Source organism: Notolepis coatsorum (genome assembly GCF_963971535.1).
Source record: "Notolepis coatsorum genome assembly, chromosome: 8".
In the NCBI taxonomy this organism is placed as follows: Eukaryota; Metazoa; Chordata; class Actinopteri; order Aulopiformes; family Paralepididae; genus Notolepis; species Notolepis coatsorum.
This window is the reverse complement of record NC_140172.1, coordinates 85,178,242-85,191,319: the sequence shown is the minus strand read 5'-3', so window position 1 is coordinate 85,191,319 and position 13,078 is coordinate 85,178,242. Positions and strand designations below refer to the sequence as shown.

Sequence of the window (13,078 nt, the reverse complement as noted above, 5' to 3'; positions counted from 1 at the left end):
AACATAAACATTCCAACTTGATTCAACCTTTCTGGATATTAAGGTGACTGCAGGGTCCTAGTGCCCAACCACACCATTACAGTTTTTCTCATTGCTTTGCACATTTCTCTGATCAGAATAAAAATTCTTATAACTGTCAGTTAAACCTCCACAACATTTAGTCATTGTGCACATCATAGTAGCAGTTTCTCATTCCTTCCAACAAATTGCAAATGCTTTTGGACATGCATCAATTGCTTTCATACAATTCTCTGCTGTTTTATAACATTATAATTTGCTTATGTCATGTCAGTCAAAATTAACTATACTTATGAATGCTGAATAGTCATTCCTTATAAAACTAATATTCCTAATTTCATTGCTTGAGTCATTGAGTCATTGAGTCATTACATACAAACATTTTGAACTAGTTGTAAAAATCTGTCAAGCTAATTTTATAAATTTCTTTATAATCTTTTCGTGAAAATGTCTCCCAAATTGAACAATTTCTCAATTACTCAGAGCTGAATCTCATGAACCCTCAATTAGCAAGCATTTTGAACCGAGCAGGACATAGTGTGTACCATTTCGACAATACTGTGACACAGAAATGGAAGGTCACCATCGTGGAAAAGGGGCGAGGATGCAGGGAGGAAGAGGAAGGGGACAAAACAGGGGAATAGGAAAAAGAGGCCAAGTACATATACAGATTCCTGATGAAATTAGGGCTACAATTGTGGACCATGTTGTCAATCATGGCCTCACAATGGCTGAGGCTGGTCGAAGGGTGCAGCCAAATGTTTCGAGAACCACTACTGCCATTGTGTCATACATGAAGCTTACAGTGGGACAAGAACTTGTCACTTTTTACATTTAGACGTACAGCTTTACTGCAGCACAGCTTTACTGTATTGTAGTGTAAAGTAGTGGTACTGTAAATATTTGCCATATTTACAGTATGGTACTGTACTGCAGCATGTTACAAGTGGGAAGCACTGTTATTGTACACTACAGGGTTAAAGCAGTATATCTCATGTGTACTGTACATTACTGTAATTTTACTCTGCACCACATAGGATCGCAAGACAACCTCGCAGAGGTGGAAGAGGGGCCCTTTTTACTCCGCAACAAGAGGAATGGTGCAATGGTTCAAATGGTGTATAGTGCTGTCTTGAGCATTTTCAGGTAGTGTCACCAAGATTTTTTGCATTGGAAAACACTTACAGAGTCAACTGTCATAATGAAAACATGACAAAGCCATTTGACTATCTTGTTCATAAACAATGGTGTCAGGACTTTTCATTTTGATGACACCGACACTTTCATTGACATGAATACTTGCTTTTGAGGAATGAATTATCCATTTTGAGCAAGTGACACATGTTGCAGGTTATCAACTAGGTTTTGCAGTTTGTACCAAGTGTTTTGAGAAATGCACTAACTGTTGTGCAAATGTTAATAGTGATGTGAGAAATTCACCAAAGCAACTGAGAAAAACTGTAAATACATGCAGTTTAGGACTTAGGAAGTTCTTAAGAAAAAGACTATAGTCTGTTTGATGAAAGGTTACTGTAATGATATCATTGAGAAAAAAATCTAAATTGACAAAAAATAAGAAAATGCATTTGCCTAATTGAGAATACAACTTTTAGAGAGCTCATTGACTACAATTACTATAACACTAATCAAATTATGAAAATTAGACTAAAACTAACAATAATCAAATGACTAAAATGAGACAAAAACGAACGATAATCAAATTACTAAAATGAGATAAAATATAATAATAATCAAATTACTAAAATGTGACTAAAACGAATGTGTATTTTAGTCAAAAGACTAACACTAAATCAAAATCAGTTGCCAAAATTAATACTGCCAATGACTAGAGGTAACGGCCGGGCTGGCCAGATAGATTTTTTTCTTATTATTATTACACCCACGATACCTAGTCTGCCCATTGAACTTTAAAGTTTTACTGGAATCGTTTCACAGTACGTTTTACTATGAACGTTCTCAAAAAGCACTTGATGAGGGTGTAAAGTGTTTTTACTAGAGAACTGAAGGTCAAGTCCTGCTCACATCAATGAGCCTTTATGAGTTTTTAAGCCATAATGATCCTGGTGACTGAGTAACGAATGCTCGGAAGAATCAACCTGACCGTTGAGCTCATTCTCTACCACCTGTATAGGCAGGTATAGTCTGACGTCACTTTAGTTTCCCGCGCTGTCCACCCGTATAGGGATTTATCATTGGGAAAATGTATTATCGGCTATTGTAATAATTCTGCCTCATGAACATTGGCAAGCTTTCCATTTTTGCACAAAATGAGTTCCCTTCTATCTACTAACATTATTGTTTAAGCATTTTTGGTTGAAATAAAATTATACGATATATTTTACGATTCATTGCGAATTGTTTCATGTTGAGCTATGTGGATGACTACACACAGAAAGGTACACCATGCCAATGTTCATGCTTTATTTGTTTTAAACGAGACGATTTAGAAATGTGTCCATTGGAAATACATTGCAATTTCAAGCGAGGTGGACCGGCCGGAAACACCTATAACACATGTATAGACACTTTGAGCTCATTCTCTAACACCTGTATAGACACATTGAGCTCATTCTCTAACACCTGTATAGACATTTTGAGCTCATACTCTAACACCTGTATAGACACTTTGATCTCATACTCTAACACCTGTATAGACACTTTGAGTTCATTCTCTAACACCTGTATAGACAATTTGAGCTCATACTCTAACACCTGTATAGACACTTTGAGCTCATTCTCTAACACCTGTATAGACACTTTGAGCTCATTCTCTAACACCCAGGCCCGGACTGGCCATCGGGAGTACCGGGAGTTTTCCCGGTGGCCTGGCCTGCACAGATATAAAAGGAAATATTTTTTATTTAATACAAATTTAATTTTTTTTGCCCACAGTCAGGCCACTAAACGTAGAAGCAGACCAGGCCAGTGTTTCTAGTTGTGGCGGCGCGATTGTTAGATAACCTAGGTGGGGAACAACCAGGAGATCACTGCGACAGAGGGTAACGCATTGCAGGAGATACATACTGCTGACTGCTTGTATTTCACAGAACAGTCAGATGGAAATTACTGGAAATTAAGTGTTTCAACTGGTGGAAAAAAGAGGAAGGGTGGAGCAGAGAGGGAGAGGGAGAAAAAAAGAAAGGCCCTTGCAGGAGATGCTGCTAAATGTGGCAAAATTGACAATGTTTTCTTGCACCACCAGGTTAGTCAGTGATCAAAATAAACATGCTAGCTAGCTAACATAGCTAACGTTACCATGCATCATCATCGTCCCCTGTCAAAAGCCCAATGTTAAAGCTGCCAAGGAACTGGACAATCAATCATTTAACCCTTGTATCTGAAAACTAAAGTGTTACACTCTTATCATTATAGGGGACTAAATTGTCCTCTTCAAAAACACCATAAAAATATTATATGTTGAAAGACTTTTCCACCCCCCCCCCATAAATCTTTTATTCAACTTCAGTCCTGATCATAAATTTTTTTTATTTGTATTGTAATGTCAGATTAAAAATTAAATACTCCCACTTTTCTGATAAGAGTTGTTAAGTCTGACATTACAAAAAAAAAAAAAAAAACGTCAAAATCAGTGTTGTTGCTAATCATTTACACATGATGATTATAACAAGTCAAGTCAAGTCAAGAGTTTTAATTGTCACGGCATACAGGTATACAATGAAATGCGGGTGGTCTTGCCCGCAACGATGTGCAATACAGTGGTACATATAATAGAATCAAAAGAAGAAACAACATTGTGCAGTAACAGATAGCAGGTAACATGGAGTGACATCTCGGTATCTGTACATAGTTATTTACAGCGCATGTGTGACATGCTAGTTAGCTTTGGTAGTGCAATACACTGTTCCTGTTATTCTAATTTAAAGTGTCCTTTCCTTTGGCCATAAGTGTGCGTGTGTGCGACATGAGTGTGTGCCCGCTCATGTTAAAGTGTTAAGTGGCTGCTCGTGTGTGAGCGTGCACAGTGTGCGTGTCGTGTGTGTGTTCATGTGTGCTTGTGTGTGGACAGTTCAATGTTCTGAGCACTCAATGTACATTGTTCATGGCTCTGATGGCCTGGGGGAAGAAGCTGAGCCTAAGCCGCTCTGTCCTAGTAGCTGGGATTTGCAGGCGTCTGCCTGACCTCAGCAGCTGAAACAGGCTGTTATTGGGGTGGTGAGGGTCTTTCATTATCCTGCAGGCTCTGGATTTGCACCTCTTGTTGTATAGAACCTGCAGGGGGGGTAGTGCAATACCCGTGGTACGCTCGGCTGAGCGCACCACTTTCTGTAGGGCCTTCTTGTCCTGTGCCGTGCTGTTTCCATACCAGGCAGTGATGTTTCCGGTCAGGATGCTCTCTACAGCTCCTGAGTAGAAGGACTGGAGTATCTTCCCCGATACTCTGAACTTCCTTAACTGTCTCAGGTGGTAGAGACGCTGTTTCGCCTTCTTTACTACTGTGCCTATGTGTGTTGACCATGTCAGGTCCTCTGAGATGTGGACCCCCAGGTACTTGAAGCTGCTCACCCTGTCCACGGTAGCCCCGTTTATCATCAGTGGTGTGTGTGTCTCCTGCTGTCCTCTCCTATAATCCACGATCAGTTCCTTGGTTTTGCCAATGTTCAGGAGCAGGCTGTTGTCCTGGCACCAGCGTTCCAGTACCTCCACCTCCTCCCGGTAGGCCTTCTCGTCGTTGTCCGAGATCAGCCCCACCACCACCGTGTCATCTGCGAACTTCACTATGGAGTTGGAGCTGAACTTGGCCACACAGTCGTGTGTGTAGAGTGAGTACAGCAGGGGGCTCAGAACACAGCCCTGGGGGGACCCGATGCTCAGGGTGATGGTGTTGGAGGTCTGACCCCCCACAATTATTAGCCTGTAATAATCCCCCCCAGAAAAATCCACTTTGCATTTGATATATTATATGCATTTAAAGGGTAACAATTATAAAAATCCTGCACCAGAATGCAGTCTTTGTAACTAAAATGTTCCTGGTGGTGGACCCCCAGACCCCCCACTTAAAAAGTGGCCTGACTGGGGCTATATTTCGCACTATATTTCCCGGCCTGAATAATTTCCACAGTCCGGCCCTGCTAACACCTGTACAGACATGTTGAGCTCATTCTCTAACACCTGCATATAAACGTTGAGCTCATTCTCTAACACCAGCATATAAACGTCAAGCTCATTCTCTAAAACCTGTATAGACATGTTGAGCTCATTCTTTCAGTCAGTATCAAATGTTATACATCATCTGTATCTATTTCTATACTTTTAACATAATATCTGTTATTAGAGTACTACGTGGGGGCGACAGTGCTAAGGAGGTAGAGTGCTCGTCTGGTAATTGGAAGGTTCCCGGTTTGATTCCTTCCCCTCCCAGGCAGCATGTCAAAGTGTCCTTGAGCAAGACACTTAACCCCTAACCCCTGGTTGCCTCCGCCATCAGTGTGTGAATGTGTGAGTGAATGTGTGAGTGAATGTGTGAGTGTATGTGTATCTGAGTACTATCAGAGTACTATCTATTCTGCAACAATACTATTCTATCAGAGTACTTATAGTTGACCTCAGTTTCAGAGTTAGGTTGAATAGTTGTTACCACAGTGCTGGGGTCTGTCATGGGCAGGGGTGTAAAAAGTACCCAGAAATTATACTTAAGTGAAAGTATGGGTACCGTCTCAAAATCGTACTAAAGTAAAAGTCAGAGTATCTGGCTAAAAACACACTTGAGTGGGCGCTCCAGTAGCACACCATGTACTGCATGTAGTTCGATTCCCGGACCTGTTGTTATTTGCCGAATGTCTTCCCCTGCTCTCTCTCCTGTTTCACCCTCACTTCATCTGTCGGTCATGTCTGACCAGGAAAAGCGATAAACGCTAAAAAATAAATCTTAAAAAAAAACACACTTGAGTAAAAGTTTAAAAGTTTCTACTTTTAGGCGGACAAGGCGCTCGTCACCAACGCAAGAGACACTGGTATCGAATCCAGCTGTCAGCGTTGCTTCCGGCTTGGCCGGCCGTCATACTGGCTCGATTGGCAGAGTCAGCGGGAGGGGACAGCGACTCCTACAGTTCGGTTGGGGCGCCTGCACAGCGAGGGAAGGATCTAAGAGAGGTAGTGTGACCTTGCAGCTTCCACACGTTACACTCTCTCAGTGAGAGTCCGCGCTGCCAGGTGAAAAGAAGTGGTGGGCTGGGTACACATGTGTCGGAGGAAGCATGTGATAGTCTCCGCCCTCCCAGACCGACAGTAGGGGGTAGAGTGCGCAACGACCAGGAAGGGGATTGGGAATTGGCATAACGACTAACATTGGGATGGGAGAAAAACGGAAAAAGGAGGACAAAGATAATACTTTTTTTTTTAATAAAAAAAATTAAATAAAGTTTCTACTTTTAGATGTACTAAAAAATCAAAGAATTTTTTTTTGTTGATTCCGGGGCAATGAAATGTCCCGTTTCGTCCTCTTCATCACTCGTACTATCGTTTGTGGCCATCTTCAGTAGCTCTGACTGTCTATTCTTCTGATAGCAGGTGTTTAATCAAAGATCCCCGCTTTCTAGTGTTTCACAAGGACCAATCAGCATGGGTATGGGCGGGTTAATTTCCAAGTGATGGGGATTTGATTGGCTGTTTTTAAATAAAGTGCGGCCGCAGGATTAATAACGTTAACGTTAGTTCGGCCAGAGAAACAAATATACTAATTAAAATGGTTGGACCTGCAATATTTGTACATTGAACTTGTAGGTCTGTATTTTAAATGTAAGGAGTAAAAAGTATGTTTTTTTTTCTCTGAAATGTAATTGAGTAAAAGTACAAGTATACAAACCTAATAATACTTGCGTAAAGTACAAATCCCCAAAAACAGTACTTAAGTATTGTAACAAAGTACAATTACTCAAGTACTTTACACCCCTGCTATCAGAATACTATCAGAGTACTTAATTTGACCTATATTCGGATTGTGACGAGCCTGGTGGTGTTCAGACTCGTCACGGTTCAAAAACAAACAAATTCAACTGTCCACACAAGTGCAATTTCAATCAATAAAGAATATTTATTGAATAGGGCAGAATATAGTCCGATGGGCAATTAGAATGGTCGTAATACAGTCCAAGGTCAAAAACACAAAACATGCTCTCGTACAAAAAAAGGGATTGTTCAATACTCAGAGTTGTCTTCCGCTCCAGGGTCAGTACACAAGGGGGTTTCTCAGCCAGTCTAGGGTCCAGTACACGATGAACACCTTCTCGCCTTGACCTCTCTTCTCCACTACCTCTCACCTCACAAAACTCCGTAATAACAATCTCTCTCTCCGTACTTTGCTCCTACCTCACCTCCTCTCCGCTATACTCTGTATAGTGTTTTATGTTATGTGTGTCTGGTGTGTGTGCGTGTGGGATGTGGGTGATCTAATAGTGCACAGGTGTGTTCTATCAGTCCTAATCAGCTGCCTAATTGCTTCTTCTCCCCCCATGGCAATAGTATCTCCCATCCTTCACGTATCCATGGGACGGGGGATGATATCTGCCACAGGATGTATATATTTTTTTATGATCTCTTTTTCTTACACAGTACCGTATATTTGTATGTCTTGTATGTCATAAATGACTTGATGAATTGAAAATGGGGGACCCTGATGTAAACAAGATGAAATTAAGCCTTTTTCTGGTCTTCATCCTCTTAGCAGTTGTTTGTATTGAGCCGTACTGTATTGTACCATTCTGCAATCTGTTAATAAAGTTTTCAATCAAACCTCAGTTTCAGAGTTATATTGAATAGTTTGTTGTCACCACAGTGCAGGAGTCTGTCATGGGTTAACGGAGAGCGAGGACAGAGGGCTGGGATGGACAGAGAGAGCGAGGGAATGAAGGTGGGGTTGAGATGCTGAGAGGTGTATATAAGGAGCACAGCTCTGTGAGCTGTTCTGTACCTCAGAGAGCCAGCCTCCTCTCCCTCCTCCGTGTACGTCTTCTTCTTCTTCTTCTTTGTTCTTCTTCCTCAACACCAGGACCTCCACACACCATGGCCTTTGCAGGACGCTGGGAGACAGTATCTCAGGAGGGCTACGATGAGTTCTGCAAAATAATCGGTGAGGAGGAAAAACACTTTTTAAAGCTTAACCCTTCTGTGTTCTGGTCTGTTTAAGCCTTGTCTTCTGGTCTGTTTAACCCTGTGTGTTCTGGTCTGTTTAACCCTGTGTGTTCTGGTCAGTTTAACCCTGTGTGTTCTGGTCTGTTTAACCCTGTGTGTTCTGGTCAGTTTAACCCTGTGTGTTCTGGTCTGTTTAACCCTGTGTGGTCAGGTCTGTTTAACCCTGTGTGTTCAGGTTTCAATATTTTTATACAAACTAAATTATACAATGAATATCTTTTTCAACCAGAGACTCATTGGCCTTGGCTCCTTTTCTATGAAGAACATGTAAAATAACACATTTTCATTTAGTACACACTGTGCACCCCCCATACACATTTATATTACATATGTGGTGAAGTGTGGAACTCTACTTGTGAAAACAAGTAGATACAGTTTTTAGATACAGTACTCAAGTTAAAGTAACATCAGAATTGTAGTCAAGTTCAATTGACTTCAACCTTTATTAACGTATCTTCTTTATAACATACAACAAACAACTGTACAATATAAAATAACATTGAATAAAAGATAAATTCATATATTGAAGTGTGTTGATTAAAAACGTTTATATATATATATATATATATATATATATATATATATATATATATATATATATATATATATATATATATATATATATATATATATATATATATATGTATCAGAAATATATTTTACACACTTGTTTTCTGTCTGGGAAAGGTTTCAGTGAATCAAAGCGTGTCTTATTCACTGTGTATAGTAGTACTGTGATACTGTAGTAGTACTGTGATACAACAGGACAGAGACAAAGAAATACAAACCATTAATCTCTGTGTCTGTCTGTCTGTCTGTCTGTCTGTCTGTCTGTCTGTCTGTCTGTCTGTCTGTCTGTCTGTCTGTCTGTCTGTCTGTGTGTCTGTCTGTCCAGGTATCCCCACTGACGTCATTGAGAAGGGGCGGGACTACAAGCTCATCACAGAGGTCACACAGAGTGTTGATGACTTCACCTGGACACAAGTCTACCCAGCCAACGCCACAGTAACCAACAAGTTCACTGTCAACAAAGAGGCTGATATGGAAACTATAGGAGGCAAGAAGTTCAAGGTAAGAATTAGTCAAAAGTACTACGCTCTCTGATTGGCTAGCCCGCGCCCTCTCTGATTGGTTTAGTTCCGAAGGGCTCTGGGATAGAAATGTCCACCTTGTATAGTACAATTGTTACAGGAAGGATTACCAGCCCTGACTGTCACTCTAACCTTAACCTCTCTTAGATGAGGGCCTAAACCTAACCCGAGAAACATCCAGAGTATGTAATGTGCAAAGAATTGTACTGTACAAGGCGGACATTTCTATCCCAGAGCCCTTCGGAACTAAACCAATCAGAGAGGGCGCGGGCTAGCCAATCAGAGAGCGTCTTCGAAACTACGGCTACGAAAAAAAAATCACACACTACTACTATCAAAGATATATATCTATGACTACTACGCGTCTCTACATTTCGTAGCTCCATTTCTGCAGACCCCTCTCTGATTGGCCACTGTTGCCCAATTGCGTGACGAGCTGTGTCTTTGCCCATTTCCGCTTTCAACAGCCTGCAAACTACCTGGCGTTCTATCGCCATGCTCTAAGACAAACTCTAACCTTAACCAACTTCGAAAGAGTGCCTAAGCTTAACCGTCGAAAGAACTTGCCGTCACGCTCTAAGACAAACTCTAACCTTAACCAACTTCGAAAGAGTGCCTAAGCTTAACCAGTGTAGAAACAGGCGTGGGCCAATCAGAGAGGGGTCTGCAGAAATGGAGCTACGAAATGTAGAGACGCGACTACTACCATAGATATATATAGAACACTATATATATCTATGACTAATACTACCAAATAACCACTTCACTTCCTGTTTACTCCAGCTCTGCTTCATGCTTGGAACCTGAGTGACACATGCCACCTAGTGGCTAACTCTCGTAACACATCAGACAGACAGACAGACAGACAGACAGACAGACAGACAGACAGACAGACAGACAGACAGACAGACAGACAGACAATTTTATATTGTATATTATATATGAATATAAGAAAACTAGGTATGAAAGGCTTAAATTAAAGGGGAATTCTGATATTTTTAAACCTGGACCCTATTTTCCCATCATTTGGGTCTAAATGAATAATAGCGACAATCATTTTTGTAATTGGTCCAGTATTGAGAGAGATCTCTTTAGTCGGAAGCTGCAAAACGGGCTGCAATGTAATCACACTTCAAAGTATGTCCACTAGAAGAGCTTTTCATTATACTTTTGAGTTACAGTATATCGTCCTAGCTCCACCAACCTGGTACACCAAGGAGACTCTGACAAGCATTTCAAAATACTGTAGGGAATTTAGGGGACAGCAAGGAATCAAACCTGGTTTGCCCAGACCACAGGCCAACTAAAGGGTCCAACCCATTGGCCAAGGGCAGGTCTAGAAGTCTAGGCATCCGTGGTCATTACACTACTATAGAGGGTTTCATAGTGAGAACAATACTATTCTAAAAGGATATTTCCTGTTTGATAAATGCAATAGTTGACAGGAAATACATGTTGGTCCTGTTTCACTGTTCCCTAGCAACAGCATTTCAGTGAAACCATCTATTTCACCCAGTACTGTTATCTGAAATACCTCCAAACTCTATCTATCTACAGTATCTATTTATTTATATTTGTGTTTAATGACTGTCTTATATCTCCAGGCTACAGTGTCCATGGAGGGAGGAAAGCTGAGTGTCACCTTCCCTAAATACCATCATGTATCTGAGATCAATGGAGGCAAGCTTATTGAGGTAAGAATAATAAATAATGATAATGATAATAATACTCATAATAATAATAATAATAATAATGATAATAATGATAATAATAATACTATTGATTACCAAACTGTATCTGAGATCAGTAGAGGCCAGTTTATTGAGGTAATAATAATAATAATAATAATAATAATAATAATAATAATAATAATAATAATAATAATAATAATAATAATAATAATAATAATAATATAACCGTATTGGTACAATGGTATTAATGAGTAATGAATTACTTGTTAATAATTTGCATCTCTTTCTCTATCTATATCTCTCTCTCTCTCTAGACATCCACTGCTGGCTCGGTTGTCCTGAAGAGAACGAGCAAGAAGATCTGAACTTTCCTTAAAATAAATAAATAAAATAGACACTGATAACATGAATATAATACTGTCTGTTTACTCTGTGTGTACTTTGTTTGTGAGTACTTTCATACTTCTTAAAATACTTAATTAGAACTAGTTAGCTACATGTCAGTATTATGAACTGTTTTGTAGTGAATGTCTCATGTTCACTTTTATTGACCATGTATGGTATTTTAAATCAACTACTCTCCCCAACATTTAATATCATTTTTTCTCAGTCCTCCTCCCTTTGCCTCTGTACATTGTCAATATGCCCCCCACTCTCTCTCTCTCTCTCACACACACACACACACACACACACACACACACACACACACACACACACACACACACACACACACACACACACACACACACACACACACACACACACACACACACACACACACACACACACACACACACACACAGGGGCGGGGCTAGGGGGTGGCTACTTGGGCTCAAGCCCCGAATGTTTTCTGAAAAGCCCCGAATCTATTTAATTTTTTTTTTTTTTTTTTTTTTTTTGACAATTCATCATTGTTACATGAAAATATGTTTGCACCATATTTAGCAGAAGCTAATTTCCATCTGTGGTCTATCCAGCTGCTAACTGTATTTGAGTGAGTTAAGTCTTGGTGTCATGGTAGACTCAGACCTAAGCTTTAAATCACAATCAACAAGTTGACAAAAACTTAATTCTTCCACAGAAACATAGCTAAAGTACGGCCATTTATAAATCAAAAGGACGCTGAAAACCAGATCCATGCCTTTATCTCAAGCCAACTCGACTACTGTAATGCACTCCTTACCGGCCTCCCGAAAAAATACGATGATAACTATTTTATTGCAATGCACTATTGCATTATTTTAATCTATTTTACTAACTATTTTATTGCACTGCACTATTTTACTTTGTATCAGTGAATCATAGACGCCTGGCCATAAGAGCATTCGATATATCCCCCCCCAATATATAAATCTAACCATAACTACGTTATGGTTAACTGAGTTTTATAGTGAAAAGAGCAGCTTTATTGGTCAAGATTGAAGGCTCTATATTGCAGGAAATTGCACGTACAGGTTAATTAAATTCAAAAAATATCTGCCGTGGAGGGGGTCGTGTCTGACCTCCTCCAAACCACCCCTTGCCTGCAAAAAAAATAAAATAAAAAATTATAAAAAAAATAAAATTATAAAAAAATAAAACAAAAAAAATAAAAACGCAGGCACCAATCTGGGCTAAGCCCCGGATCTCCTATAATCCTAAATCCGCCCTTCACACACACACACACACACACACACACACACACACACACACACACACACACACACACACACACACACACACACACACACACACACACACACACACACACACACACACACACACACACACACACACACACACACACACACACACACACACACACACACTGTATTTTATTGTGATGTTCTTTTTTATGTTGAAACTTTCTGCTGCCTTGCTTGGCCAGATCGTTCTTGAAAAAAGAGATTTTAATCTCAATGATACTTATCTGGTTAAATAAAGGTTTTGATTGATTGAGGACAGTTTGGAAATTTGGGAGAGAGAGAGATGGGGAAAGGACATGCAGCACATGTCCTGGGCCGGATTCGAACCCAGGACACTGCGGTTTACGCTGAGCGTATGTACGTGGTGCGCCACCGGGGCGCCCCCTATAGGTATTATTATTATAATTAAAAACCAGGCAAGTTG

The 13,078-nt window shown here is 40.2% G+C and overlaps 1 protein-coding gene across 1 annotated transcript; it reads left to right on the top strand.

Annotated features, from left to right (window-relative positions):
- The first annotated feature begins 8,052 nt into the window (after positions 1-8,052).
- fabp6 (fatty acid binding protein 6, ileal (gastrotropin)) lies at positions 8,053-11,371 on the top strand. The gene is made up of 4 exons (XM_084319903.1): positions 8,053-8,125; positions 9,083-9,258; positions 10,883-10,972; positions 11,284-11,371. The coding sequence occupies exons 1-4, from the start codon at positions 8,059-8,061 to the stop codon at positions 11,332-11,334; spliced, it is 384 nt and encodes a 127-aa protein (XP_084176029.1). The 5' UTR covers positions 8,053-8,058; the 3' UTR covers positions 11,335-11,371.
- The last annotated feature ends 1,707 nt before the right edge of the window (positions 11,372-13,078 follow it).

Coding starts and splice junctions, on each gene's coding strand:
- fabp6 (XM_084319903.1), top strand. CDS start 8,059: ATGGCCTTTGCAGGACGCTGGGAGACAGTATCTCAGGAGGGCTACGAT. Junction 8,126..9,082: donor TGAGTTCTGCAAAATAATCG/GTGAGGAGGAAA, acceptor CTGTCTGTCCAG/GTATCCCCACTGACGTCATT. Junction 9,259..10,882: donor TAGGAGGCAAGAAGTTCAAG/GTAAGAATTAGT, acceptor TTATATCTCCAG/GCTACAGTGTCCATGGAGGG.